Genomic DNA, 26,877 nt, shown 5'->3' with positions numbered 1-26,877 from the left:
AGCAAACTTGTACTGCAGAGACCAGCTAGTGACGCCTTCGTGGGCCTCACAGGTGTAAGCAGATCGACTGATGCGGCTTTGTGCCAGGGCAGCTACATAGCCGAGCGCTGGCCAGGATGCGGCTCTCACCCTCTGGAGCTCGCCAGCCACTTTCTTGAGCTTCTTGGATGGCTACTTAGGAGTTTCAGGCTCGGCCTTCTCTCCCCTTCTCAGAAGCTTCTGTTTTCTCCTTCAAGAAATAAATTTCTCTTAGAATTTATATGATTTTTATTCGTTGCTGACGTTTTTAATGGGGCTGAACGCATTAAACAAGCCGTGTTTATCTGAGAATTCATTGCTCTCCTTTTGAAAGAGAATGGTCTGTGTGCTGCTTTTTGGTCAACCTTAGAGTTGTGTGTTAGCCTCGGGGAAGCTAGTGATTATGCTGTGTTACCGGGCAGCAAGGGAGACCACCAGCTATGCCCGCTGTGGACAGTGTAGCCAGCCACAGCTTCAGATGTAGTCGTGGTTTACCCAAATGACTCGATTAATAATAATAATAACAACAATAATAATAATAAATGAAGACAAACCAGATCTATGAAGATGAGGAATCATGTGCAATACAATTCTTTTTTTCTTTCTTTCTTTCTTTTTCTTTTTTTTTGGTTTTTCGAGACAGGGTTTCTCTGTGTAGCTTTGGTGCCTTTCTGGGAACCCACTCTGTAGCCCAGGCTGGCCTCGAACTCACAGAGATCCGCCTGCCTCTGTCTCCCGAGTGCTGGGGTTAAAGGCGTGCGCCACCACTGCTCAGCACAATACAATTCTTTTAAGCCATTAGAACTAAATATTTGATTATCCTTTAAAACAAATATATTTCTATATGGAAATTTTCTTTTGAGATTATCAAAGAAAAGTCACCTTTTTCTTTCAGATTAAGAAAAGAAGGAATTTGGGCTGGGGTGTTGCCTCAGTAGGGTGCTTGCTGAGCATGCTCAAGGCTTGGGTTTTGCCCCCAGCACCACATGAAATACACGAGGTGGTACACATCTGTAATCCCAGCACTTGGGAAGTAGAGGCAGGAGGATCAGACATTTAAGTTCATCCATGGATACATAGCCAGTTTGAGGACATGGGTTACATAAAACCTTGTCTCAAAATAAAAACAAAAGAAAGCAGGCCACTTATTGATCATTATTTGTGATATTACTGACACCAATCAAATAAATCAGAAATATTCTCATATATACGCTTTGATTTTCAGTTCTTTGCTTTGATCGCCCAGATCCATATAAAGTTTCCTACAGATGTAATGTAATTTTATAATGTAATAATAATAATACTTTTTCTTTTTTTTTTTTTACATGTATGTATTGTGTGTGTGTGGAGGGGCTTCAGCGTGTCATGGTGTGTGGAGGGCAGAGGGCAGCTTATGAGAGTTGGTTCTCTTCTAGTATGTGGTTCCCAGGGATTGACCTCAGGCTGTCAGACCTGGTGGCCTCTTGCCTGCTCAGCCTTCTTACCGGCCTGGTTTTCAACTGTCTTGCCCGTGTTTCATGAATTACTCTGTCTTCGTTGTCTTGTTCGTTGGTGGTGGTGACGCAGCCCAGCAGGCTTGATTACTGTGCGGGTTCAGTTGCCCGTGGTCAGCCTTGACCACATCATAGTGCAGCCCCGTTAGGTCTCCCACATCCTTTCACCAGCCACTGCTGAGAGTACCGTGGTCGGTGTTCTGCATTGTGATCGGCTGTTGTTGATGACCTACTGTACTTGATTTCTAGATTACATTTTACCATAGGTCTGGATAGGAAAAACATAGTGGAACACCCGGGAACCTATCTGGGCTGATAGAGGGGCTGTTGCAGCTTGCGGGTGAGATCAAGTTCATTTGACTTCTTGCCAGACAGTTCCTTTCCCCCCTAGATTTTATTTTCTCCCGGAAGTGTCTCTGGAACATGGTAATAAGTTAGAGGTCAGGACATGTTGATAAACTAGAAATACTGTGTCTCTCTCTCTCGCAAGGTATCCTTTCCTTAGACAAGCATCACCTCCTAGCCTGTGTGTACACCTCTAAGTTTATTTCCTTAGAATTAATTCCATGAGGAGGATTAGCAGAGAATTCCCAAGTTCCAGAAATTCATAATCCAGAGTGGTGGAATACTTCCTTCTTTTTTTTTTTTTTTTTTTTTTTTTTTTTTTTTTTTTTTTTTTTTTTTTTGATTTTTCGAGATGGGGTTTCTCTGTGTAGCTTTGCGCCTTTCCTGGAACTCACTTTGTAGACCAGGCTGGTCTCGAACTCACAGAGATCCGCCTGGCTCTGCCTCCCGAGTGCTGGGATTAAAGGCATACGCCACCACTGCCTGGCGGAATACTTCCTTCTTTAATCCTTGGCAGATTTAATTGTGATTATCATTGTCATCCTCATCATAGTCAAGCTTTGTTCTCCTTCTCTCTCTCTCTCTCTACAATTGGCAATGAAAATAATTTAGACTAGAAAGTCAAGGATAGCCTCAGGTCAGTGACAGGAAAGATAGTTACAAATAAGTTTTTAAAAACAGGAAAATCCAGAGAAGGTCGTCCAGAGTTCAAAGGAGAAAAGAATTTCACAGGTTTCTAGGAAAGTAATGTAGCTGGCACTTGTCGGCCATGAGCAGAGTGCTCACATTCTGTAAGGGTGCGAGTGTTCCTGGCCTGCTTTAACGGATTTCATCCTATATGATGCACGATTGTTAGGTTGTAAACACTCAGGGTGTAATGTACACATTATGACTTTATTTTCTTTTTAAGTGTGTTAGGGAGATAATCTTGGGATTTATAGTCTGTATTCACTCTCTTCAATGTCTGTGAGTACTTACTCAAACTGGATGTTTTATTGCCTTCATAAACTCCCTCAGTGGGATTTTATACTCCCAGCTGCTGTAGGTAGGCAGTCTCCTGCCTCTGTTCACCTTCCTTCCTCAGCACACACTGTATTGTTTCTGACGTGCAGGAATTGAGGGCTAGGCCTTGGGGGAAGATTATTTTATACAGTCAAAAGGATTTGTTGTGTCTGTACTGTGTGTAAGGGACTGTAATTAGTTACAGTGGGAGAATTCAGACAGAAGTAACATTTGAGTTTGTCTTTAAAAGGTGTGCAGTACAAAAGGAAGATGAGTCAGGGTCGTGAAGATCTGTAACGCCCAACATTACACAAAAATCCTAAGCAGGCATGAAGTGGCCTGGCTTACACTATGTAATAACTTATTCTCAGTTGCTTAGAGAAGGTGGTAACTTTGACACATTTCTTTTTCCCCTGAATTTCACCCCACAGCAGATTATGTATCTCTTAATGTGGTTCCTAAATTACTGTCTATTTAGTCTTGGCAACTAGATTGTACACTCTCTGCGGGCAAGCGCCATGTGGGGTAGGTACTAACAGAGCCTGTGTTGGCAATCGTTAACATTTGCCCTGCATTTGAAATGCTTTCGGTCGCTCCCACACTAACGACAGTGCTGTCTTTGCCCTCAGGTATTTTTGCGCCCCTTTCAAAGATAACTAAAGTAAAAGAAGGAAGGAAAAACGCCACGCACACTCCTTCCACGAGAGCGGCGCCTCACATCCGGTCCCAGAAGGTTGATGTAGCTCACGTCACATCCAAAGTGAATTCTGGTAGGTCAAACCGGGAAGGTCATGCCCACCTGAACCGCATTTCAAGTTGTATTTGTGGGATTCACGGTATTTAGGCCGCTTCACTCCCTTGGGTAGTCCACCGCAAAAGCCGCACCTCACAAAAGCAAGGCCTTTGTGTGTTTGGCCTCAGTTTGAATACTAACTTAAGTCCGGCAGTGGTGGTTCAGCCTCATCTTTTCCTCCTTTCTGTGTGCTTCCGATGCCCGTGACCAGCCACAGGCCTGGAGTTTACTCCTCCAGTGAGTCTGGAGCCTCCTGCTCCTTGCCTCTTCTCTGATGTCCCTCCGGTGCCCTCTTTGGGCTCCTGGGGTTGGCTGTGCTTTGCCATCCCTGTGCCCTGCTGCGGACTCTTGCTCACTCTCCCTCTGTGCCTCTCCTCTCGTGTGGGCGAGCCTGTGGAGGTCCCAGCGCTCCTCACTCCACACAGACCCTGCCCCTCCCCCGGAACCGAACTCATTGAACCTCCTTGTTCTCCAGCTGTGTGTGTGTGTGTGTGTGTGTGTGTGTGTGTGTGTGTGTGTGTGTGTGTGCTTTTTTAACCTGTTCAGCCGAGTTGTTATCATGTCCATTGATTGCTTTATTTGTGTAAATCTTTTATGCTCTCAGTCAAATTCTACACTTGAAGTAGACCGGGGGGATAATTTCTGATTTTGTATTCACAGAAGCACATAACACAAAACAGGTATTCAGTACATATCTGTTAACCCATTGGTAGCTGAAGCAGAAAGGCTTTCCATCATCTAAATGATGTATCCAGATGTTCAGTTTGTCTCTTCTGTTCTGTTTCTTTCCTCGAGTGCCTGTGGTTGTACTTCATAATTACTGTGACGTTAAAAAAGAATCTTGATATTCAGTGGAGAGGAAAGCCTCCCATCTTATTCTTAAAGATTGTCTCCCTTCTTTGGGTCCCCTATAAGTCACATTTCTTTACATATTTTAGAGTAAGTTCTTAGGTTTCTTTTAAAAACAAAACTACTAAAATTTAAACTGCGCTCACTTAATCTTTTACCAATTTAAAAAGAGCTGACATTGTTACAGCCATCTTTAATTATGTGATTGGAAGTTTTCTGTCTAGGTGGATAATTTCAAACATCTTAATATGGCTGTAAAGTTTTTTTTCTGTAGATATTCTTGCTACTTCATACCTGGGGCTACATAATGAGACCTTCTCCTCAAAAAACCCAAACCAGAATGCTTTAAAGAGTATATCACAGTCATGCTGTGATATACACACATACACATCCGTGCATACATGCATACACCACACACACACACATGCATGCACACACATACACATACCACACACATACACACACACCGCACACACACACATCCATACATACATACCACACACACATACATGCATACACACGCAGCACACACACCACACACACACATCCATCCATATACACCACACACACACATGCATACACACACACACCACACACACACAAGCATACACACACACACACACCATACACACACATACATCCATACACACCACACACACACACCACACACACACACACACACACACACACACACACACACGCACGCACGCACGCACGCGTGTGCACACACACACACACTCACACACACCCCCCACACTGGTGTCAAGTAAACTTGGGGTGATTGGAGTAACATCAGTGCCTGGGAGCAATGCATGTGTCCTGGTTGGGAGATTGTCCTATAGTTTTGTGAAATAATCTTTTGGGGGATGCTGGGCACATACATTTCTAAAAGTTCATGTTCAGTTATCTTGATGATCATTCAAATGAAAGGGCCAAATGGAATTTTAGGGCTGAAAAATAAGATAATCGAAAATTGCACTCCACGGTTGTTTCTCACTCTGCATCTGCCCTGGCGTCTCCTGCCCTCCTTGGGCCGCTGGAGCACCTTCCTCCGGCCTCTGCTCCCAGCCTTCCCTCCTCTTCCTTCTAGCTGCGGCTGCTAAAGAGATGCCGCACAGATGGACTTCTGTCCAGGCCAGTCCTCCCTCCCTTTCAAGTTCAGGACAAGACTCATTCTCTGCAGGATCCTCCCACCTGTCCTCTCTGCAGGAGCACTCAAAGCCAGCCGTTGCCCCCTCTGAGGGGCTGTTACCTGCTTGTTCAGATTACCTCATCTGAGTCCCCAGGGGACTCCTTTCCAGCCAAGTTACCCATGTGCTGTGTCCTGCGAGATTTTTCTCTCTGACAGACCTTCCAGAATCCCCACTCGATTTCCTCCTACTAGACCTCTGCTCTGGGGGAAGAAATTCAGCCCACTCACTCATCTTGGTGAGCCACTGGTTTCTCTTTGCAGAGTTCTCACCCCCCCTCTCCTTCAGTAGTGGCCTCACACAGTCACTAGTTCGGAGGTCTTGGGCCGTACAAAATCAAAAGGTCCCCTTCAGGGAGAAGACTTACGTCTTGTTTCCATTTGCAGCAGACTTCTTTGTAGAGTTCTTCACTCAAAATACTTTTTTTTTTTTTGAGCTGAGGATCGAACCCAGGGCCTTGTGCTTGCTAGGCAAGCACTCTACCACTGAACTAAATCCCCAACCCTCAAAATAAATACTTCTTGAGTTGCCTGGGAATGAAGGTGGGAAGATCCGTTTGCTCTCTTTAAATAAATTGATGCAGTTGATACGAAAGTCCTATCCAACAGCCATTATTCATTAAGAGCTTTTTTTCGTTCCAGATGGGGTTGTTGTGGGAATTGGGTGTGATAGGAAACATGTAAGTTGTTTCCAAGTCCTCCTCAGCCATATCTCAGCAGTGGCAGGTTTGCCACGTCCATCCTGTGGTGTGACAGAGAAGTTCTGAGCAAGCCTATGAACGATCAGATATGATGCTTCAGCTATTTTAGAGGTCTTTAGCAGGGGCAAAGCTGGGCAAAGTTCTTAGATGTATTGCAAATACATCCTTTTCTTTTTTCTTAGTTTTGCAGTGCTGGAGTCTGGACCCATGCATGCTCGGCAGGTGCGGTGCGCTGGGCAGTGTGTCCAGCTCCTTTTCACTACCTTAAACACTGGGGTGCTGTGCTGGTTCCTTCTGTCTGAGAGTGTATTCATCCCGTTTTTAGAAGCGGATGAGTGGTTGTGCATGCCTTCAGGCCCAGAACACGGGAGGCAGAGGTGGACAGATCTCTTGAGTTCTGTGAGACCCACCCGGTCTACAGGGTGAGTTCCCGGACAGCCAGAGCTACACAGAGAAACCCTGTCTGAGAACAAAACAAACCACAAAAGGAGTGGAAGAGATTTAGATACCGAGAGATGCGGATACTTTAAAGAAAATGCATTTTCTTGTTTAATGTTAAGCAAAATTGTCTTTTTTTTTTCTGAAATCATTTTGGTGTTTATTCACCAGGGTTGATGTCATCAAAAAAAGAGCCTGCTTCTGAATCCACACCCTCACTGCCTCCCAGTGAAGAAGTCAAGACTGTAGCAGACAATGATGGTAATGTAACCAATCGCTTCCTGTTCTAAAGCTACGTTTCCTGGTGGGACTTGGAGATACCATGGTGAAAACAGCTTACATGACTTGTGTTAAAGCTGGGAAGGAAAAAAAAATCACCATAGTAAAAAAACTACCCTTGCGGGGGAAACCCTTTAGAAATACAGACTCCTGTATGTTTCTCGCCATACACAGAGAAGTACCAGCTTAGCAGGAGGCGGTCCACAGTGCAGGTCCACAGTGCAGGGCTTTCAGAAGGTTAAACATTTTGTCACCTTAAGACGTGTTGGTTGTGTGTGTGTGTGTGTGTGTGTGTGTGTGTGTGTGTGTGTGTGTGTATGTGTGTATTACAGTTTCTCCTAAGGAGAGTGGAGAGAGTTTGGGGGTTAGATTAGTTAACATTAATTGATAGGGTAACACCCCCTTGCCTAAGATCGTTTACTGTGAATCCTTAAAATTTTCTGCTTGTGTAAACAGGGATCTGTTTTGTGTGTCAACAGCCGTGTGTTTGGATGAAATCAGGCATTTAATTTGACACTAGATAATCCACAATTGAGGAAACGAAATGAAGCGTTTCAGAAGAATTTGCCCAGCAAACATCTTATTAGTCCTTTTCTTTTCTGTTTGTTTTTGCTTTTTTTTTTTTTTTTTAAAAAAAACACCCTTTAATTCTTTGATTCGTTCCTGTTCCCCTGCCAGTTCCCCAGCCTGGGTCCATCAGCAGCTCCTCCTCCACATCCTCGCTGGACCACAAGCAGAGCCACCCCAAGAAGCTGGCCACAAGCAGCGGCGGCGGCAGCAGGAAGACCCTCAGCAAAAGCCCCTCTCTCCCGTCCAGAGCCAGTGCTGGTATCTATGGCTTTTTCAACCAGGCTTTCTTGGTGTTTTTTATCTTGGTTTGTTTGTAAGTGGATTTGCTCTTTTTAACGTGTAGAAGGAGCCCTTTACCCTCCCCCCTTCCCCCTTTACCTTTCTCCCTCCCACCCTTCCCCCTTCCCCTTCCCTCTTCACCCATCACCCTCCCCCTTTCCCCCTCCCCACTTCCACTTCCCTTCCCCCACTCCCCCTCACCCCAGGCAGAGTGAGCTGTGCTTTTTGGGTGACACCATGTAGGAGCCCTTTAGCACGCTACCCTTGGCTTCAGTCACACTGAGTCCCTCCCTGGCTGTGCTCCTGCTCTCCCCTCATCCCTCAGCCTCCAGTCAGGACTCCTGGCTCTGCAGTGGGTCGCAGAAGCTGCCTTGGCTGTCCTCTAGTTTCTGCATCTCACCTGTCTCACGTGCCTTCCGATCCGCTCCATGTTTAGAAAAGTGTCTCCCCTCTGCTTTTGCTGAGGTGGTTTTAATCTGTTCCGGAGAGGCTCAGGGGTCCCTCCAGGATGGCAGTGATGGGGACACACACATGATTTCCCCTGACCACTGCTCCTCAGGATGTGTGGGGATGAGGAAAGCACTCTGCCAGGCTTGCAGCGGAAGTCCACTTAGATGATGTCAACCCTGGTCACCTTGCCCCATAGGAGAGTGCAGCTGGTTTTTGGTGTAGATTGTTCTAAATATTCTCATAATGACCACAACTTAATACCTGCACAGAATCAGTATTTTATTACATAAAACGTTCAAGAGGGTGGGTTTATTTTGGTTTTTCTTTTTTCTTTTTTTTTTCCTTTCTGTTTATAAATACGTTTTGGGGAGGCTGAGGTTTGGTTCAGTTTTTAGGTGCTTGCCTAGCAGAGTGAGGTTGGGGGTTCAATCCTCACCCCATAAAAACAAAACCCCAAACCACCTCTCAGTGGTGGGGGAGTCCAGAAACCCTCTGCAATGACCCTAATACAGTAAATCTAGAAGCTGGAGTCTGAAAAGCGGGGAGACTGGAATTTGGGCCTGGGACTGCTTCTGTGACGTAATTGTCCTCTTTCCTCCGCTCTGGCCACTTTCTCTTGAGCTCTGAGGAATGTCATGCTCTTACTTCATTTGCGTTTTAAACACTCCCATGTTTGGAATTTGGGCTTTTGACCTTTACTTGGTTTTAGAGTTTATATATGAGTGTAGAATTACCTCCCGGTCCAGAACAAGCAGCTCCAGTGTGCCTGTATACTGTACTATTTTTCCTCTCCAGACACTTGAGGGTCATGTTGACCTAAATAATAGTGAGGACGAAGGTAATGATCAGAATGTAAAGAATCACCTTTCATAGGGGAGGGGCCGAGAATGTGTGTGTGTGTGTGTGTGTGTGTGTGTGTGTCTGTGGGGGTCCGATGGGGGGTGTCTGTGTTTGGAGCCCCAGAGACATTTCCATAAACGTTTCTGGAGTGCGTCTACTTTTTCTGCAGATTTTTGCATTGGAGGGGAGGGTGAACCGCAGAGCTCAGACTAGGGTGGAGGGACAGTAAAGAGGACCAGAAAGAAAGGAACGGGGGGGGGGGGGAGCAGAGAGGTGGGAAGAGACAGGGCTTCCCTCTGGACCCCGACTCACTGTCTACCATTGCTGAACAGCAGGAGCAGTGGGCAGGCCTGAGGTGTCCAGGCCCTGGGTCTGGGGGTCAGTCTGGCTGTGAACACCCGTCTTGGTTAACTCCTAAGGTCCAGCTTTGGTCCACAGCTCCGTCCTCACAGGCTCATGTTTGTCCCTGTGTTTTCAGTCTCTCGGTTCCCATGGTTGAGCCCTCCCAGGCCTTCGCCTGGCGTTCCCCAGGGCTTCTCATAGGGCAGTGTTCAATCTCTGTTCGCTGCTGATAGGGCAGGGCCCAGGAGTCCACCGTCTGGATTTGAACAGCTTTGAGACAGTAGTTTGCAGAGACCAGATACCAGCGAGTGGGCATTTTAGGGGTAGTTTTGAATTACGTTAAAGGAAAGCAAGTTGGGATAATCAGGACCAGTCATAAGTTGGCTGTTCCTTACCCACAACATTTGGGATCAGAGTGTTTTGAATGTGTGCTGTTTGGGATTCTGGAAAATTCGCACAGTCTACTGGTTGACCGTCTCTAACCAGAAGCCCTGAAATCTTAAATCCTTCAAACTCTGACGCTCTGAGTAGTGGCTCTCTAACCTGAATGTGAATTTGAGGACTTTGGGACACTGTACATTTTGGATTGTCCCGTTTGGGCAGTTCAGCTAAAACTACACTCCCGGGTATCACTTACACTGGGTTTGGGCAAATGCAGCAACTCCCTGCTTCGTACGACCGTGTGGCCCACTGGTCACACCTGCCCTACCACTTGGTCTCACATGGTCTTCCTGTGTTGTCTGTGTCCTACTCTCATGCCGTAGCATGGAAGGTGAGTCACGTGACAGGAGGTAGAGCCGGCAGAGCTCTGGTTCTGCACGTCCAGTGTTCTGTGGGAGCAGAGAGTGTACCCGGCTGTGTTAGTGGAGTTGATGGAGGATTATGCATTTCCCAAGCAGTGTTTTTCTCAGGGAACCCTTACTCACTTTGAGTGTCCCTAAGTGAGGATCATAGCTGTGACGAAAATGTAATGAAATACCCAACTAGCCAGACTAGTTAGAATACATGGAGTGATTTTTTTTTTTAAACTCGTGTGCTTTTTGAGTTCTTTTCTCCCTTTGTTTTCTTTCCTCTTTCCCTGTCTGCCCAAATCTCCAACCCACCCACTTCAACAGGTTCGAGTTCTTCAGCACCATCTGCAGCGAATAACGCCCGGCGAGAAGGAGAACTCCGTCTTGGAGAAAGGGTGCTGGTGGTCGGCCAGAGAGTGGGGACCATTAAGTTCTTTGGGACAACAAACTTCGCTCCAGGTAACACGCCCGAACGGTCCTGACTTAGCATGAGTTCTGTACAAAAGGTTTAAAACTCAAGCGGCAGATGTGATTTAGTCACCGGGAAGCGAGAACTCGCCAGTTCTTGTGGATGGCAGCAGAGACAGACAGAGTGTGGTGAATGATATGGATTCAACCGTTTGCGCTCGGACTGACTGTCGTCCATAGAATTCTCTGGCCAGCCGTGTTTTAACATTTGTCTAATATTAAAATGAGTTTTGACTGCCCTAATTTATTCTCACTGGCTGCAGAGTATGCTGAAGGACTAGACAGTGTCTCAGGCTTGGTCCCTTCCCCACCCCCTCCAGGATAATCCTGGAGTTGAGCAGCTGGACGGACTATCTAGCTTTTATCAGAATGGCTTGAAGAGAAAAGCAAAGAAAATATAAAAGTTGTTGTGTACCCTGGGTCCTAAAACTGCACGTCTGTGAACTTAAATGTTGAGCCTAATCTAGCTAATACTGTGTTTCCTAGAGTAAAGATGTGTGCTGGAGAGATGGCCCAGTGGTTAAGAGCACTAACTGCTCTTGTAGAGGACCTGGGTTCGGTTCCTAGCACCCCCATCAATTGGCTCAGAACCACTGGTAACTGACATTCCAGGGGATCTGATGCCCTCTGGCCTCCGTGGGCACCTGCACGCATGGTGCACATAAACTCACACAGTTTCTCTCTTTCTCTCTCTCTCTCTCTCTCTCTCTCTCTCTCTCTCTCTCTCTCTCTCACACACACACACACACACACACACACACACACACACACACGCGAACAGGAATAAATATGTTTAAAAGGTAAAGATGATCTTCCTCCGTATTTCCAAAGATGATCATTTTAACTAGAAGCCAGTTGCATGGAACCATGTCTTTGGGTTTTAAGTAGCAATATGCCGTATTAACACATGGTGGCATTGTAGCATTTTAGGAAAAAGTTACCTACAATACTGATTGAAAAAGAAAAGTTTATAGTGTGGCATTCTGTCAAGACCCTTGAAGGAGCTGAGATCGTACTCTGCTTGCAGACTAGCAAATTGGCCTGCCACACTGTCATAGATGCTGCCCACATCATAATGATTCTGCTGGAGGCAGGACTATAGTACTCACAATAACAGCAGGAGGCAGACGATCAGCATCCGCCTGCCCTGATCCTCGAGCCCCAGTTTCCACCTCTCTGCGGGGGCAGAGAGGGCCAGGCCAGACCTGCACCCCCAGAAGCCCATGTTCTAGAAGATGAGCCTGAACCTTTGGAAGTTCGGGGTCCTTTGTGACGAGCTGGCTGTTCAGCATGGCTGCTGCTCTTGAAGGAGTCCCCCACCTGTTTACCAGGAACCCCACCTGTTCACCAGGAACCCCACCTGTTCACCAGGAACCCTACCTGTTCACCAGGAACCCCTCCTGTTCACCAGGAACCCCACCTGTTCACCAGGAACTCCACCTGTTCACTAGGAACCCCACCTGTTCAGGAATGTCCACTGCTGTGTGAGAGAGAAGCATGAGAACCATGGCGATCGTCCTGCCACCACATCCTTTGGGATTAGTGCTGCTCTGAGTCTGAGTCGGTGCGTGATTTGAGCTATTTTAGAGGCCAGGCCTCCCTTACGTCTCACACTAGGTAGTGTGCACTTCATCTAGCTCTCTGCCAAGGCTATTTTCACATCCACTGTGCTAGAATGTATCTATTTCCGCTGTATGTCACACATTTTCAAGAGTTATATAGTAATCATGGAACAGAAATGCAGCCAATGAGAATGGGACTTTTAATTAAAGAAAAACAATTACATGGACTGGCGTGTCAAAGGCAGAAGGAAGGGAGACTGGAAAATCATAACTAATAACTATGGCATACAGAGATAATTCTCACCAGACTAACCTGGTTTAGGCGAGTCGGAAAGCTGAATGTCTGTTTGCAGAGGATTAGTGTGGTTAGAGAAGAGGCTTGTGGACACTGCTTATAGGGCATAGTAGGGCCACACAAACATAAAAGACACCCAAGTCTGTGCCTGAGTCCCAATCATAGTATAGAATGGGCCCAGGTGTAACATTAAAAAACAAACAAAACAATAACAAAAAAGCGGAGTGAGAGCGTATTCTGAGTTGGCCTTTTAAGGTTCCTATAATTGAAACCGACTCTGAGCTAGTAATCCGAAAGAAGGAGTATTTTGTACTTCCTAATTTGTAGGTAGTAAGTTGGTTGGTATTCACTTGCTTACTCTTTATTTGCTGCTGGTTACGAAAGACCGAACACGCTCACCCCTGTGCTGCCTTCCCAGACCACGAGTGTGTAAACTGAGGCATGTGCTGATCCCAGGCACCCCCCGGAGTCCCGGCTGTAGGAATGTGCCCATTAGCTCATGCTCCTGGAAGTGCAGCCACGCTGCTTCAACTCCGGTCTCTCCAGAGACTCGCCTTCCTCAGAGCGGGGCCTGTACATACATACGATCTCTTAGGCAGGTTTTCCTATTATCAAACCTACGACTTTTCATTTAGCTGGAAGATGGAGCGATATCACGATGCTGCCCTGTGTTTTCCGTGTTCTCTCTGCCCTTGGTTAATTATTTAACGACTGTTTGTGGTGTTCCACTCTTGGGAGGGCAAACCGAAGAGAGCGGTCCACGCTAGGATTTATGCGTCTCCATATCGCTCTGTGCTGCTCTCACTGAAGCGCGTTACATTAGAGTCAAGGGCGGCTTCTTTTGCATTATAGTCTTAAGATATATCTTGGTGGGGCTCCCCTTGCGTAATGGCTAATTCTCTGCGAATCTGCGTTTGTGCGTTTTATCTTTCTCCCTTAATGTACTGCTCTGCAATTACGCCGCTAAAACGTTTCTCCCACTTTTCAAATTTTCGAGTTTTATTTTATAATTTCATCATTCGAGAGCTTAATGATCATGGTGATCTTCCATCATTTCGGTCATTTGTGAAAACGCTAAGCCATCCAGACTTTGAGCTCATGTTAGCGCATAACGGTTGTGAATGAAGTGCTGATGCTCTCGGATGCTCTGTTCGTTCGTGTCCTCTAGGGTATTGGTACGGCATAGAGCTGGAGAAGCCCCATGGGAAGAATGACGGTTCTGTTGGAGGTGTGCAGTATTTCAGCTGTTCTCCGAGATACGGAATATTTGCGCCCCCCTCCAGGGTGCAGAGGTGAGGAGGAACGGGGACCGGTACCTGTTTACACAGACGCCGTTCCTCGTGGCCCACGGGGGCGGGGGCCGGATTTCGTCTGGACGATAAGCACATGGCAGTGCCTTCAATGGGTTAACTGGCCACCCTCTTCAGAGGGGAGGCCCACGGGAAGCTAAATTTGCCTTGCTGAGGATTTGCAATTTTAAAAACCTCCTTTCTCCCTCATTTGCAAACCCTGTGTGTGTGCGCGTCCGGCTATTAGGAGTGGCGTGTGCTGCTGAGAACAGTGCGAGGAGCAGGCTTAATCTGTCATGCAGACAAAAGTAAAAATGCTCTCTGATTACTTCAGTCACATCCTAACTGCATTAAATTTCCTGCCAGCAGGCACCCATTCATTCTCCTACAAACCTAATGGAACCAAAATGGCTTTTCCCTCCGATTTCCTTAGTTTTCAAAAATAGATAGGCAGTAGCTGTTGGGAGGAAGCGAAGTCTCCGGGATTTATATGTACCGAACCTCCAGAGTGTTCTCGGTAAGACAGTGTGCTCGTGGGCCACCTCACTCTGGTTTTAAAAAGCAGGCTGGTCCCGAAACACAGGCCCTCATGAAATTCCGGTGAAACGTGGAGCTGGGAGAAGCTGGCTCTGTCTGGTTTTCAGAGGCTGGGGAAAGGGATTGGAATCTCCGAGCAAGACACAGCATACACAGTATAACCAGACTCATGAGACTAGAACCACAGCGGCAGGCTGGAGTCTCTGCTGGTCCTTTTAGATGCGTGCTGATGGTTTCTGGTCAAACTCGAATTTTAAAAATCATGTTTCTTCCTATCTCTTTCTTGCTGAATAACTACATATGCTTTTGATGTGAATTTTCTTCATTTCCAGTGTACTTGATACATTATTCTTGACATCAGTAAAGCCTTCAGCATACGGTACTTTGTAGCTCTTAAGGTGGCTTCCCTTAAATGTTGTTTCACTCGATCCTAATAAATACCTGGCCAGGTGAGTTGGAAAATAGCCCCAAGTATCAGCTTCTATTGAGCATTTAGTGGTAGGCTCTATCCTGAGCACCCAGGTGGCATATGTCCTTGTCCTCTGCAGACCGGGGGAGACCCGAACTGCTATGCTTGTCCCCATCCCACGGGAGCAGCGGTGACGTCACATCGCTGGGTAATGGAAGAGCTGTGCGTAGCCTGGCTTCGTTATCCCGCTGTTTGCCCTAAGCCCCGACAGCCTTAGGGCACTGGGCACCCTCCTCTGTGCTGTCCCTGTATCAGTGACTTAAAGCCACCCCGGGGCTTGCCCTGTGATTGTCCCGTTTTACACAGGAAGACTTGTCAGGCCCAGAGAGCTAATGCCAACTGTGCTCTGCAGTGGGGATTTGAACTCCCAGATGTCTGGAGTCAGAAGTGAGCTCTTCCCCATAACCCTGTAATGGTTACCGGGCTTCTGTGACTCTCCTCTGGATCCGTGTCTGGCAGACGATTGACACGTTAATTTGCACGAGTTTGATTTGTCTCTCGGTCAGGAGGACTGGGGTTTGTCCCACCTTCGGTTACCCAGAGTACAGAACTTGGTGTATTTCAGGCAGAGTAGGTGCTGGTCGATCGAGTCCCAGGCCCGTCCTTTCTCTGCCTCCACACCTTGCCTCCTAGTTTCAGTGCTGTGTTTACAGATTACAGGCTGGCTTCACTGTTACCCTTGCCTTCTCTTTGGTCTTCTCCAAGGTAGTGCATTTGAAAGCAACCCCCACTTCTTAAAAGAAGCGGGTTTCTGTTTAAATGAACCGCTGTCTCCATCCAGCTGTCTTCCTGTCGTCTTCTGATTGTCTCATTCATCATCATCAAATACTATTAAGTGTCTTTTAGCACTTTGTGCTGCGCTAGGCATTCTATGAGCAAACAAAACAGACATGGTCTCCGATTTTAAGGCATTTCTAATGCCAGCCAGTGGGGAGCTCTTTAAAGGCCCCACTGGGCTTCAAGATGGGAAGACTTCAAACTAGGGGCTGCTGGAGACTGTCTGGGGGACTAGTCACACGCTGACCTCTAGTGCTTCCCCCCAGGATCAGAGCTGGCTGTTTATCCCTCCCCTCCGCATTTTTAAAACGGGCGCTTGTCCCAGGATCCACCCACACGACTTCCTCCGTTTGAATAGCTTTCCCGCTCTATCTGCCATTCCCCAATTTTCATTTAGTAAATTGTCTTGGTTAATAACACCAGCGAATGTCCTTTAAAGGCAGTCTAAAGAAACTCACCCACTTGATCAAATTTGACCGTCCCCCGACTGCCTCCCGGGTCCTCCTGAACATGGCGTTCATGTTTTTCCTGCCGTGGCTGTTTGCACTTATTTCCTGTGAACTGACCACTTCCAGGAGAAGTTTCCCCTCAGCTGTCCATCACCACTTCTCTCCAGTTCCCTGGTGGCAGGCTCTGTGTCCGTCAGCCCCTCCTCCATCGTGATGTGTGTTGTGTGCCCTGTGAAAATGATGCGTGTGAACTGCAGGATGTAACTGAATACATTACAGGGGCTGCAGGAGTCTTTGATGGAAATAAAGTGTGTTGGGGGAAGTGATTGACAGATGGAGGCCTTGCAGATTTAGGTCAGTAAATGGTTGAAAGAAAGTGAGGCTTTCAGGATCTGGCTTTTTAAAAATAATGACTCAAATATCAATCAATCAATCAATCAATCAATCAATCAATAAAAAGGAGGAGCAACTCGCTGGGAGGTATCCCTCACAGTGGTGGGCAGAATCGAGCATAGAAGACCTTGGATTATATTGTTGTCCAGGTTTATTAGAAATTTACCAGGGCTGGAGAGATGGCTCATAGGTTAAGGGCACTGGCTGTTCTTGCAGAGGTCCTGAGTTCAATTCCCAGCAACCACATGGTGGCTCACAACCATCTGTAATGAGATCTGGCATACAGGCAGAACACTGTGTATATAATAAATAAATCTAAAAAAAAAAAGAAAGAAAAAGAAATTCAGCCACTCTCTTTTCCCCAATATCAGAAGTGGTGATTTTTTTTTTTTAAATAATTTTAAACTTGGTATAACATAAGCTTATCTCCATATTTTTTAGTTTTTCCCTAGAAGATAGAATTCCAAAGGAAAATGAGATGTCGCCGTGTGTCCAATTCCTAGTACTGGAAAATAGCAGCAATGACTACAGATCATAGCAGGGCCCCGGGTACAGCACAGTGCCTATCATGTGCCAAAGGCCTGGGTACAATTCCCAGATCCATAAACGCTACCAAGCAAATAAATGTGGGAAGTCAGGTCCCCGGTTCAAATGAACTGAATTGTCCATGCTACCTGTCCTTGGTAGTGAGGCCCCACCCGGCTCTCATGCTGGGGTAAAGCTCTGTCCTGGCTCATGTGGCTGCCCAGTAAATGCTTGTTGAATGGATGAGGTAACAAATACCAGTTGATGTGAAAGCAGCATTTGAGAGTCCACCGTAACCAAAAGACCAGCGACATCTAACGAGGCGTGCTCTGTTTGTTTTATTCACAGATTATCAGATTCCCTGGATACACTTTCAGAAATATCTTCAAATAAACAGAATCACTCTTATCCTGGTAAGATGATATTTTTAAAACCCAGTTTAAAGTATTTCTCCACGTCCACTCATTGGAATGTGTTTCTGTTGTTCAGTATCTGTATCAATATCTTTCTATCAAAGAGCGTCTGAAATGCCTCTGTATAGTGCATGTAAGCCCGGAGCGTTTCTGTTTCCTGCCTCCCAGCTGTGTTGTGGAAACCCCGAGTTCCCATCTCGGTCTCCCCTGCCTCCCTTTTTGTGTGTCGCAGCCCTAAGGTTACGAGCCTTGAATTTTGTATTCATAATTCCTTTGATTTTCTTGATCTTTTCTGCTGTATGCCGCTGTAACAGTAAACAATATTTTGTTTCCATTATCTGCTATTTTGTTTCTTAGCATTTCAGTGAAATATGGGACCGAGTCTATGGCTGCCGGTCATTTTTGCTGCGTCTTGTTTTTCTTTATTACAAGGTGTGCGGCTGCGCACACGTGTAGACGTTGCCCCGGGGTTGGGAAGCATGGCTACCATCCCCGCCAGGTGTTTGCGCTGCATGGGCCCCGCAGCCACTGATGAGGCCTTGCTCTGCCTCACCTCAGCAACTGCTGTCGTGTTTGGCGTGGGAATAGTTGCCACTCAGCTAGATTTAAACAGTATTTGGTTGTGACTTTAATTTGCATTTTCCAGATTTTAATTAGTTGACGTGAAAGCAGTTGGTCGTTTCAGTTTTCAGTTTGTGGGACACACACGTTTCCTTTCTTCTGCTTAAGCCTCTGGTTCGTTCTCTCGGGTGATTTGCTTCCTGTCTTGCTAATTTGAAGGTTTCTTTGTGTATTTTGGGAATGAATCTTTCGTTGGTTTGTGTGTTACGAATATGTACCAGCTGATGACACGTCTTCACTTTTCTGACATTTTTTGGTGAGAAGACTTAATTTTATGTAGTCAAAGAATAAAACATTTCATGGCTTGAGGTTTTTATATTAAGATTTTTTTTCCATGAGGCAGAAACCATAATGCTCTTTCCTGAACATTTTTTTTAAGGTTTTGTGTTTCACATTTTCCAGTTTACCCAGAATTGATTTTGTGTGTGATAAGGATCGAGTTTGATTTTCTTTTCAGTCTGTGGATAGCTGTTTATGAAAGAGTTGTTCATAGAATGACGATCCTTGGATATCTGTTGAGGTCAACCCCATGCCCATGGGTTATCACTGTTCTAGTATTGTTTTGATGTGACATTCCTGATGCTGTGTGGTAGGTGCTGTGTGTGTTTGCTGGGCTCCTTTGACTTGTATGGATGTGTTCCTCTGGCATTTTCCCACCTTTACAGTGGTCTTCTCCGTGTGTGTGTGTGTGTGTGTGTGTGTGTGTGTGTGTGTGTGTGTGTGTACACGTGTGTGTGTGTGTGTGTGTGTGTGTGTGTGTGTGTGTGTGTGTACACGTGTGTACCAGAGGTCAACTTTGGGTGTGTTCCTTAGCAATCAATTGCTCTTTCACACTGTTCTGATTAATTCTTCACGTCAAATGGTGCCAGTTCTCTGACTGTATTCTCCATTGAGATAGTGTTGGTTATTCTGGGATCTTTGCCTTTTCATATAAACTTTATGATCATTTGGTTGAAATCAACATATTAGTGTGCTGGGATTTTTGATGAAGTTGGGAAGATCTCATCTTACCAACTGATCTGTCTGTGAACATGGACTCCCTCTCTCTTACATGTGTAACCTCCCCCTTGTTTTCTGTGGAATTGATTACCTGCATTCAGTCATCGTCTGAGAATATTAAATGGAAAATCCCAGAAATAAACAACTCATAGGTTTTAAGTTTCACATTATTCTGAGTGGCATGATAAAATGTCACACTGTCCTGCCCAGGACACGAATTGTCCTTTTGTTCAGCATATCGATACATGTGCGCGTTACCTACCTGTCGGTCAGCTAATAGTCCTCCGGTTACGGATTGACTCTCCAGGCCGTGTTTCTGTTTGACTAAGGCCAGTTTTACTTAGTAATAGGTGCTGCAAGCAGTGTTACTGGCAATTTGAACATTACAGAGAGAAACTGCCAGTGTGTCCTTGTAAGTGAGAAGAGGGAGATTTATCACAAGAATGTGTTTGTAGGGAAAAACCACACTAGGTCTAGTACTGTGCATCTGAGGCATCCATGGGAAGTCTTAGGAACTCGCTCCATGTGGATGAGAAGACTGCTGTGGTGTGCCTTCTCTGGCCTCGTCAGGATTTGGTAGCTTTCCTCAGACAGCTTTTGTACATGTTTTGTTATTTATTAGTTTTATTTATTGTTGAATGTTTTTGGTATATTTAATGTGATAACTTTTCTTCCTGTTTTCCCTTTCCTGTTCTCTCTTCTCTCATTCCTGACCTTACTCTCCTCTCCCTACAGAGTATCACCATGTAGCCCAGGCTAGCCTCAACCTACAATTCTCTTCTAGTGCTGCGGTTGCAGGGACGCACCATCAGGCTCTCCTTGCTAAGAACCTGATTGTCTTTATCCTTTACCCTAAGAGAGTTCCACTCATTTTAATTGACTGCAGTTACTGATATATTAGCAATATTCTCTATGCTGTTTTATTTACTTCCTATTCCGTTTAAAATAGTTATTTGTATGTTTGGATCTTTGAGGGTGGATGAGCATGTACGTGTGTGGGTCTGTGTGCCGTGGAGGTCAGAAGAAGATGCTAGCTTCCTTGGAGATGCAGTTCCAAGTGTTTGCCATATACATGGCTGGTTGTGCAGGTGCTGGGATCTGAACCCTGGTCCACATGATTAGATAGCAAGCCCCAGCAAGCACCCTTAACCACTGAGCTATCCCTACAGCTCCTAATCCATTTTGGTTTTTGTATATTGTAAATGGTGGGTTTTTTAATGAGTCATAAATGGTGGTTCTTTTCTGTCTTGTTTTGTTTTGATGCAGGGTTTTTATGTAGCCCTGGCTGACTTAGAATTCCTGTGTAGGCCAGGCTGATCTTGAACTCACAGGGATCCCCTGCCTCTGCCTCCTAGCACTGGGGTTAAAGGTGTGCGCCACCATGTCTGGTGTGCTTCCTTCTTTTCATTCTGTATTATATTCTTTCTCTTCCTCTGTTCTGCATCCTGTTTACTTTTCTATTGTGTACAAGCAACACTGTGAATGTGCTTCTTAGTAATTGTAGATCATTTCATGTGCACACTCCACACAGCTTAAAGCAACCATTCTTACCCCCTTCCTACATAATATGAATCCTTAGAAGCAGAGCTGGCTTGTTTTTATTTCCTCACCCCTATAAATTAGGCATCATCACAGCAATCTTTCTGTACTAGTTTATCTCTCTTCCATATTTGCTCCTCAATCTTCACACCTTCCTCTTAGGATAGCTTTGTTCTGGCCTGTGTACACTCAGTTTTTGTCTCTTCCGGTGGCATTTTTATGGGTGTCGAGTTTTAGAATTTTCTCCCGCATGTGGATGCTCTGGCTTCCATTGCTGATGAGAAGTCTGGCATCTGACGACTCCTTGTTGTCGTAGGTGTTTATCCTGCCTTTCTTGTTTGTGCTGGACTCTTGGAAGGGTCTCTGTCATTGCTGTTGGACAGTTTCATTAGGATGTGTGCAGGGGGAAATTTGGTTTTGTTCATCCCGTTTGTCATTCTGGGTCTTCCTAGATCTGAAGGTTAGCATCTAACCAAGCCTCTAAGTTCTTCTCCATTATACTTTCCATGCTGCTTTTGTGTCTGTTACAACTTGGCCTTCTGACCACATTCTGGGAACCTTCAGTGTTATCCTTTTCCCGTTTCTCTCTTCAACTGTGTCTGTTCTACTGCGTAATCCAACCAGAACATCAATAGTAAACTGTCTGCTTTTATTTTTCACATGTCTTCTTACTATTACGTTTCCCTCTATTCCCAAGTTTTTCTTTCCTGTCCTTAAAACCTTAATTATGATGGATTACTTTATGTTAACTTATTGAGTATCTGGAGCTTTGCTGAGTCTAATTCTGCAACCTGTCTGTTAAACCTGACTTGTAGTGTCTGCTTTCCTTGTGACTTGGTAATCTGTTATTGTGAAATGTTTGTCTAATCAGAATTTTATAGATGGCCGTCCTTGGCTGCCTTCAGATGCGTTGACTTCTGCTGTTCACCTGGAAACACTGGCACCCTAGATCTGCTTTTACTGACCTTCTCTGCAGTGGTTTTCTTTTTCCCTTCTTTATTTTTTTTTAATGACATAGATAGCATGAATTTGTTCATGGCTATCAAATCGGAGAGCAGTAATTCTAGCCTTGCACTGATCAAAAAGCCATTGTTTCATTTGGCTTCTTACCCCAAGTTACATTGAGCATGAAGTCCTTTCCCAGGAGTCTTTGGTGGGATCTCCCATGTTCCAGGCCTTTGCTCCTTCCTTCGCCATGTCCTGTGCAGCCAGTCAGGAGTCCATACCCATGGGTTGAGTGGCAACCCAGTGGTATAGGATTGTACACCGGGCACCTGGCAGCCTCTCCAGGCTTCTTTCTTTCTGAGGTTTGGCCTCTCTGAAATTGTACTTTGGGGGCCTGGATGTGCTGCCAACATCTACACACACATACACACACACACACACACACACACACACACACACGCAGGGAAGAGAGAGAGACATACAGAGACAGAGAATATGATTTTGAGTTAGCTCAACAGTACATTATATAAAATTATAGTTATTTTAAATTGGGAGTTATTTTAATCAAGAGATTTCTTCAGCACTTCTGGTTTGCCTGAATTGGAAATCCATTTTTAACTTAACATTTTGTGAAGTCTTTTAATCTTTGAACTCTTTTGTATGGAGAGAGCACTGAGGAGCTCTGAAAGTTTATTATCCAGTGTTCTGTTACTGGAATATTTTTAATGATAATTTTAGAAAAACATCCTTTCCAAATGATACAATTATCAAGATTGTAATACTTCATCATATACCGAATCCAAGTTATCCATGTGTGACTTGGTGTTACTTAGTTTTCAAGAAATCCTACAGGAGAAAGCCCTGAAAGTCATGTTGTGTTCATCACTAATGCCCGTGTGAGCAGAGCTTGGCGAAGAAGGCAAAGATGAGAAATTGCCCAGCAATCTAAACTAGTTATGTTCTGAGTAGGCACCTGTTTTATTTTCGTCGTGTGATACTGCTCCTGTGGAGATGTGAACCAATGTTTACTCACCCCAAGTAGGAACCAAACAACAGACCAAAGTAAGGATGTCACCCAAGTCCCACTGAGCGACCCAGTGAGTTGTATTGAGGCTCCTTACAGGAGTATGGGTGAGAGGTGATTTACAGGAGCAGGAGTCACGCAAAGACAGCAAAAAGTGTCACCAAGAGCCCGACACAGCACAGGTGGCAGACAGCTTGTGAAGCTAGAAACCTGGAGGAGAGTGTACAGCCCACAGGCAGCTCCGTAGGCTGGAGGGCATCTCTTCAGGCAGCTCAGGTGGTCTGACTATCTTTCAGGAAGATTGACTTTCAGGCAGGGGGTCTGGGCTCTTGTCTCTTTTGCCCATGGATGCTCAGGGAGGGAGGGATCTATTGTATCTCGTCAGTTTTAGGGACTTCCTGAGGCTTTTGAATTGTTTACTTCCTGGTTTAAGGTACTTCCCTGCAGGATGGAGGGTTTTATCTTAGAGTAACTGCTACATAGTTGTTTTCTCAAGAAAAAAAAATGAAACAAAACAAAACAATAAACCTTGGTGTCCTAGAACACCTTTAGAAGTGATTTAAAAGCAACTCTTTGTCAAGACTGAAAACAAGCGGTGTATTTCCCTCTTCTGACCTCCACTCTCTCACCTTTAGGTTTTAGGAGAAGTTTCAGCACAACCTCTGCTTCTTCCCAAAAAGAGATTAACAGGAGAAATGCTTTTGCCAAGTGAGTATTGAGAAGACTTAGAAAACTGCCTTTCAAGATGCGCATGCCGGGATTCCGTGAAGGAAGGAAAAATGGAGTTTTGTATCTTACGCCCTGCTCGATAGAATGTTAGCATGTAAGAGAGAAAGTGTGACTGGTGGTGTTGAGTTCTCCCGCCCTCCTTTAAAAGCTCAATTAAAAATGTCAGAAGTGGCTAAAAGCAGTGCGCTGCGTGTGTTTTCTATTTAAGAGGTTAGGATGGCCACTAATCGAAGCTGGGGGTATTTACATGGCGTTTGCTCCGAGTAAGGCGGGTTGGTTTTGAAGTCCTGTTTACCGAATTAATCCGATCTGATTTAATATGCCCAGCCATGCATGAAAGAAAAGTAAGGCCCATCTGCCTAAGGCAGTCGCTTAGAGTTCGTTTTTAAAAAATGCTCTTGCTTCCCCTGGTAGCGTCTACTGCTCAAATCCATCACCGCCTTGGGGTTTGAAATTGGCCTCCCCGATCAAATGGCTGAGAGATTAAGGACGGTAACTTCCTGTTCCCGTTTATTGTAGATAGACAGGCATCCTTAGGCACCATGGTGGTTAGCACTGGGAAGAGACCCCCCCTGGACAGAAAGGATTCTGAAGCGGGGCAGCAGAACCAGTGTGGAGGTTGTTGAGCAGGAGGGTGACCCAGAGCATGGAGGGAAGAGAGAAATCGCTGATCCCTGTCTGGGGCACAGCAGCAGGTCCCATGCACAGTGGAGGGAAACGGAGCAGGTATGGTACATACCTGCCGCCTGTGGAAATAACAGGGAGTTGAACTTTACGGAAATGGTAAACAGATCGACACTAGTACCTGTTTTGAGAAATAACATTTTAAAAATAGAATATTTTTATTAGTCCCTTGAGAATGTCACATGCACACAATGTCTTTCATTGATCATATTTCATTGATCCTATTCACCCTTTTCACCTTCCAGATTCATCTCCTACTCCTTCCCAACTTTATGTCTTCCTTTTAAGTCCACTGGGTCCAATTTATACTCCCGTAAACTCCTAAGTGTCGGGCCATTCTCTGGAATGTGATGGACCTGCCAGGGGCCACACTCTTAAAGAAAACTCACTCTCCCTCCCCCAAGAAGGCATTAACTGCCAGTAGTCCCTCAGCTGGGGATGCCCGGTCCCCCCACCATGTCCTGTCCCCCCCCCCTTCGTGCACTAGCAGTGTTGGATGGCTTGGTCTTGCGCAGGCCTAATGCCGACACCCACAGCTGCTGTGCGTCATGAGTGCGGCCATCCTGTCCTGTCCAGTAGATACTGTTCCATTCTAGTCCTCCCAAACCATTGGTTCTTACTTTTTTTCTTTTTTCTGGCCTCTTTTCCACAATGGTCCCTGAACCTTGGAGGAAGGCGGTGTGGTATAGATGCTGCATCTGTGGCTGAGCATCCCACAGACACTTGTTCTCTGTACCTTGACCAGTTGTATCTGTGCCAAACGCATCTACCACACAGAGACACATCTTTGATGTAGTCCGAGAGCTGCACTAATCTACGAATACAGGAATGTGAATTAGAGGGCATTTTGATACCCTGTCCATGTAGCAAAATCATAGTGTTTGGTCCTGTGGCCTGGGGGTTTCCCACACATGGGTTCTTGGCCTGATTTAACAGTACTAGCCATGTGTTTCCTCCCGTGGAATGGTCCCTTAATCCAATCAGAGAGCAGTTGGTTACTCCCATAGCTTTTACACCTCTGTTGCTCCCAGGGGGCTGTTTTGCCACACTGGCCCTTACTGGGACCCACAGGGCATACAGATAGCTGAGACAGTTGGTGACTTTTCTTCCCAGCAGCCTCCACAGCACCTTCCTGTATAGGGAGAAAGTTTCCGCTCAGAACCGACTTCATTTCTCAATGACTCGTGACTAAGTTGTGCGGTGTCTTCAGCAGTCGGGTCTTGCCATCCGTTTCTGGTGGGGACTTAAGAGTAGCGGCGATAGCTGGTGTTGTTTGGGGGGTGCCTAGGACACCCCTGGCTAGCAGCTTGAGGGGAGGTAGCTCCTACCTGACACTGGGCCCCTTAATTGGTCAACCTATGCTTCTTGTAGGAGCATCATCCCATGTAAAGGACAATTTCAAATAAACTCCTTTCGTTTTTAAGATTTATTATTATTGTTGTGTATGTGTGTCTGCACATATATGTGTGTGCGTGCACATGTACACACACACCAGTGGAGGCCGTGTGTCAGATCCCTGGGGAGCTGGAGTTGCAGGCATTCGTGAGCTGCCAGATATGGGTGTTAGGATCCAAACTCCAGTCCTCATGATAGGACAGTGAGCACCAAGCGCGCTCTCCAGCCTTACTTCCATGACACTTAGAAAATGGCAGGTCTCAGTATGGCTTTTCCAAGCATCCTCACAGTTAGTTAGCCCTTGTCACACCTCCTCCTGTGACCTCTGCCCCCCTCCCTCCCCCCACTTACCCCTCTTATCACCTGTGTTCTATTTTTCCCCCCTCTTAATATTCTCCCCCACACCCACCAACAGCCTCTTTATAGTTTTTTGACGTCGCAGGCCCTCCAAGTTAAACAAATTTAAAGATCCAATGCTAGGATCTACATATAAGTGAGAGCAGGTGATATTGTCTTTATGGGACTGGGTTACCTCAGGATAATGTTTTTCAGTCCCATCAATTTACCTGCAAATCTCATAATTTCAATTTTCTTTACAGATGAATACAATTCCATTGTGTGTAGATACCACATTCATATCCATTCATGAGTTGATTGAAATCTTGGCTGTTCATAACCTCCCCATTGTGAATATAGCAACAATAAACATGGATGAGCGTGTGTCTTTTTAGTAGGAAATAAGAGTCCTTTGCGTATAGACCAGGGAGTTATAGCTGGGTCATATGATAGATCTAGTTTTCTGAGGAACCGCCACACTGATTTCCATAGTGGCTGCACCAGTCTGTACTCTCACCAACAGTGCATAATGAGCGATCCCTTTCCCCCCAGATCTTGTCCATTAAGAAAGATAAAATCGGGGCTGGAGAGGTGGCTTGGTGGTTAAGAGTACTGGTTGTTCTCTACAGGACTGGGGCTCAATTAAAACTGCCTGTGACTGTATTCCCAGGATCTGATGCCTTCTTCTGGCCTGTGCAGGCACTGTACACATGGGATGCATAGACAGACATTTAGGCAAGATATCCGTACGTGTAAAATAAAATAAATATTAGAAATAAAAATATTAAAAAGTATGCTGAAACTCAAAGGAGTTGCTTTAAGCATTTATTTTATTGTACGGGTGTCTGACCTGCATGCATGTCTCCATAGCTTGCACGCTTGGTGCTCGTAGAGGTAGAAGAGGGCATTGGGTCTCCTAGAACTGGAGTTACAGACGCTTGTGAGCCACCATGTGGGTGCTGGGAGTTGAACTTGGGTCCTCTGGAAGAGCAGCCAGTGCTCTTAGCTGCTGACACATCTCTCCAGCCCCTCAAAGTAGTCTTAATTTG

At 45.7% G+C, this 26,877-nt stretch overlaps 1 protein-coding gene across 6 annotated transcripts in view; it reads left to right on the top strand.

The window, feature by feature from the left end:
• Positions 1-26,877, top strand: part of Clip4 (CAP-Gly domain containing linker protein family member 4) — an 82,006-nt gene that overhangs the window by 48,019 nt on the left and 7,110 nt on the right. For 5 of the 6 annotated variants that reach the window (XM_037198059.1, XM_037198060.1, XM_028873839.2 and 2 more), the window contains exons 9-15: positions 3,488-3,628; positions 7,000-7,089; positions 7,786-7,935; positions 10,704-10,838; positions 13,873-13,996; positions 17,492-17,556; positions 23,320-23,392. In XM_037198059.1, coding sequence (XP_037053954.1) covers positions 3,488-3,628; positions 7,000-7,089; positions 7,786-7,935; positions 10,704-10,838; positions 13,873-13,996; positions 17,492-17,556; positions 23,320-23,392 — 778 coding nt within the window. Of the gene's footprint in view, positions 1-3,487; positions 3,629-6,999; positions 7,090-7,785; positions 7,936-10,703; positions 10,839-13,872; positions 13,997-17,491; positions 17,557-23,319; positions 23,595-26,877 lie in introns of those variants that run through there. The other variant, XM_037198062.1, reaches the window with a different exon arrangement.

This window comes from Peromyscus leucopus, chromosome 22 (genome assembly GCF_004664715.2).
Source record: "Peromyscus leucopus breed LL Stock chromosome 22, UCI_PerLeu_2.1, whole genome shotgun sequence".
NCBI classification, from domain to species: Eukaryota; Metazoa; Chordata; class Mammalia; order Rodentia; family Cricetidae; genus Peromyscus; species Peromyscus leucopus.
The sequence above is the reverse complement of the archived record's forward strand: the minus strand, read 5'-3'. Positions and strand labels throughout refer to the sequence as shown.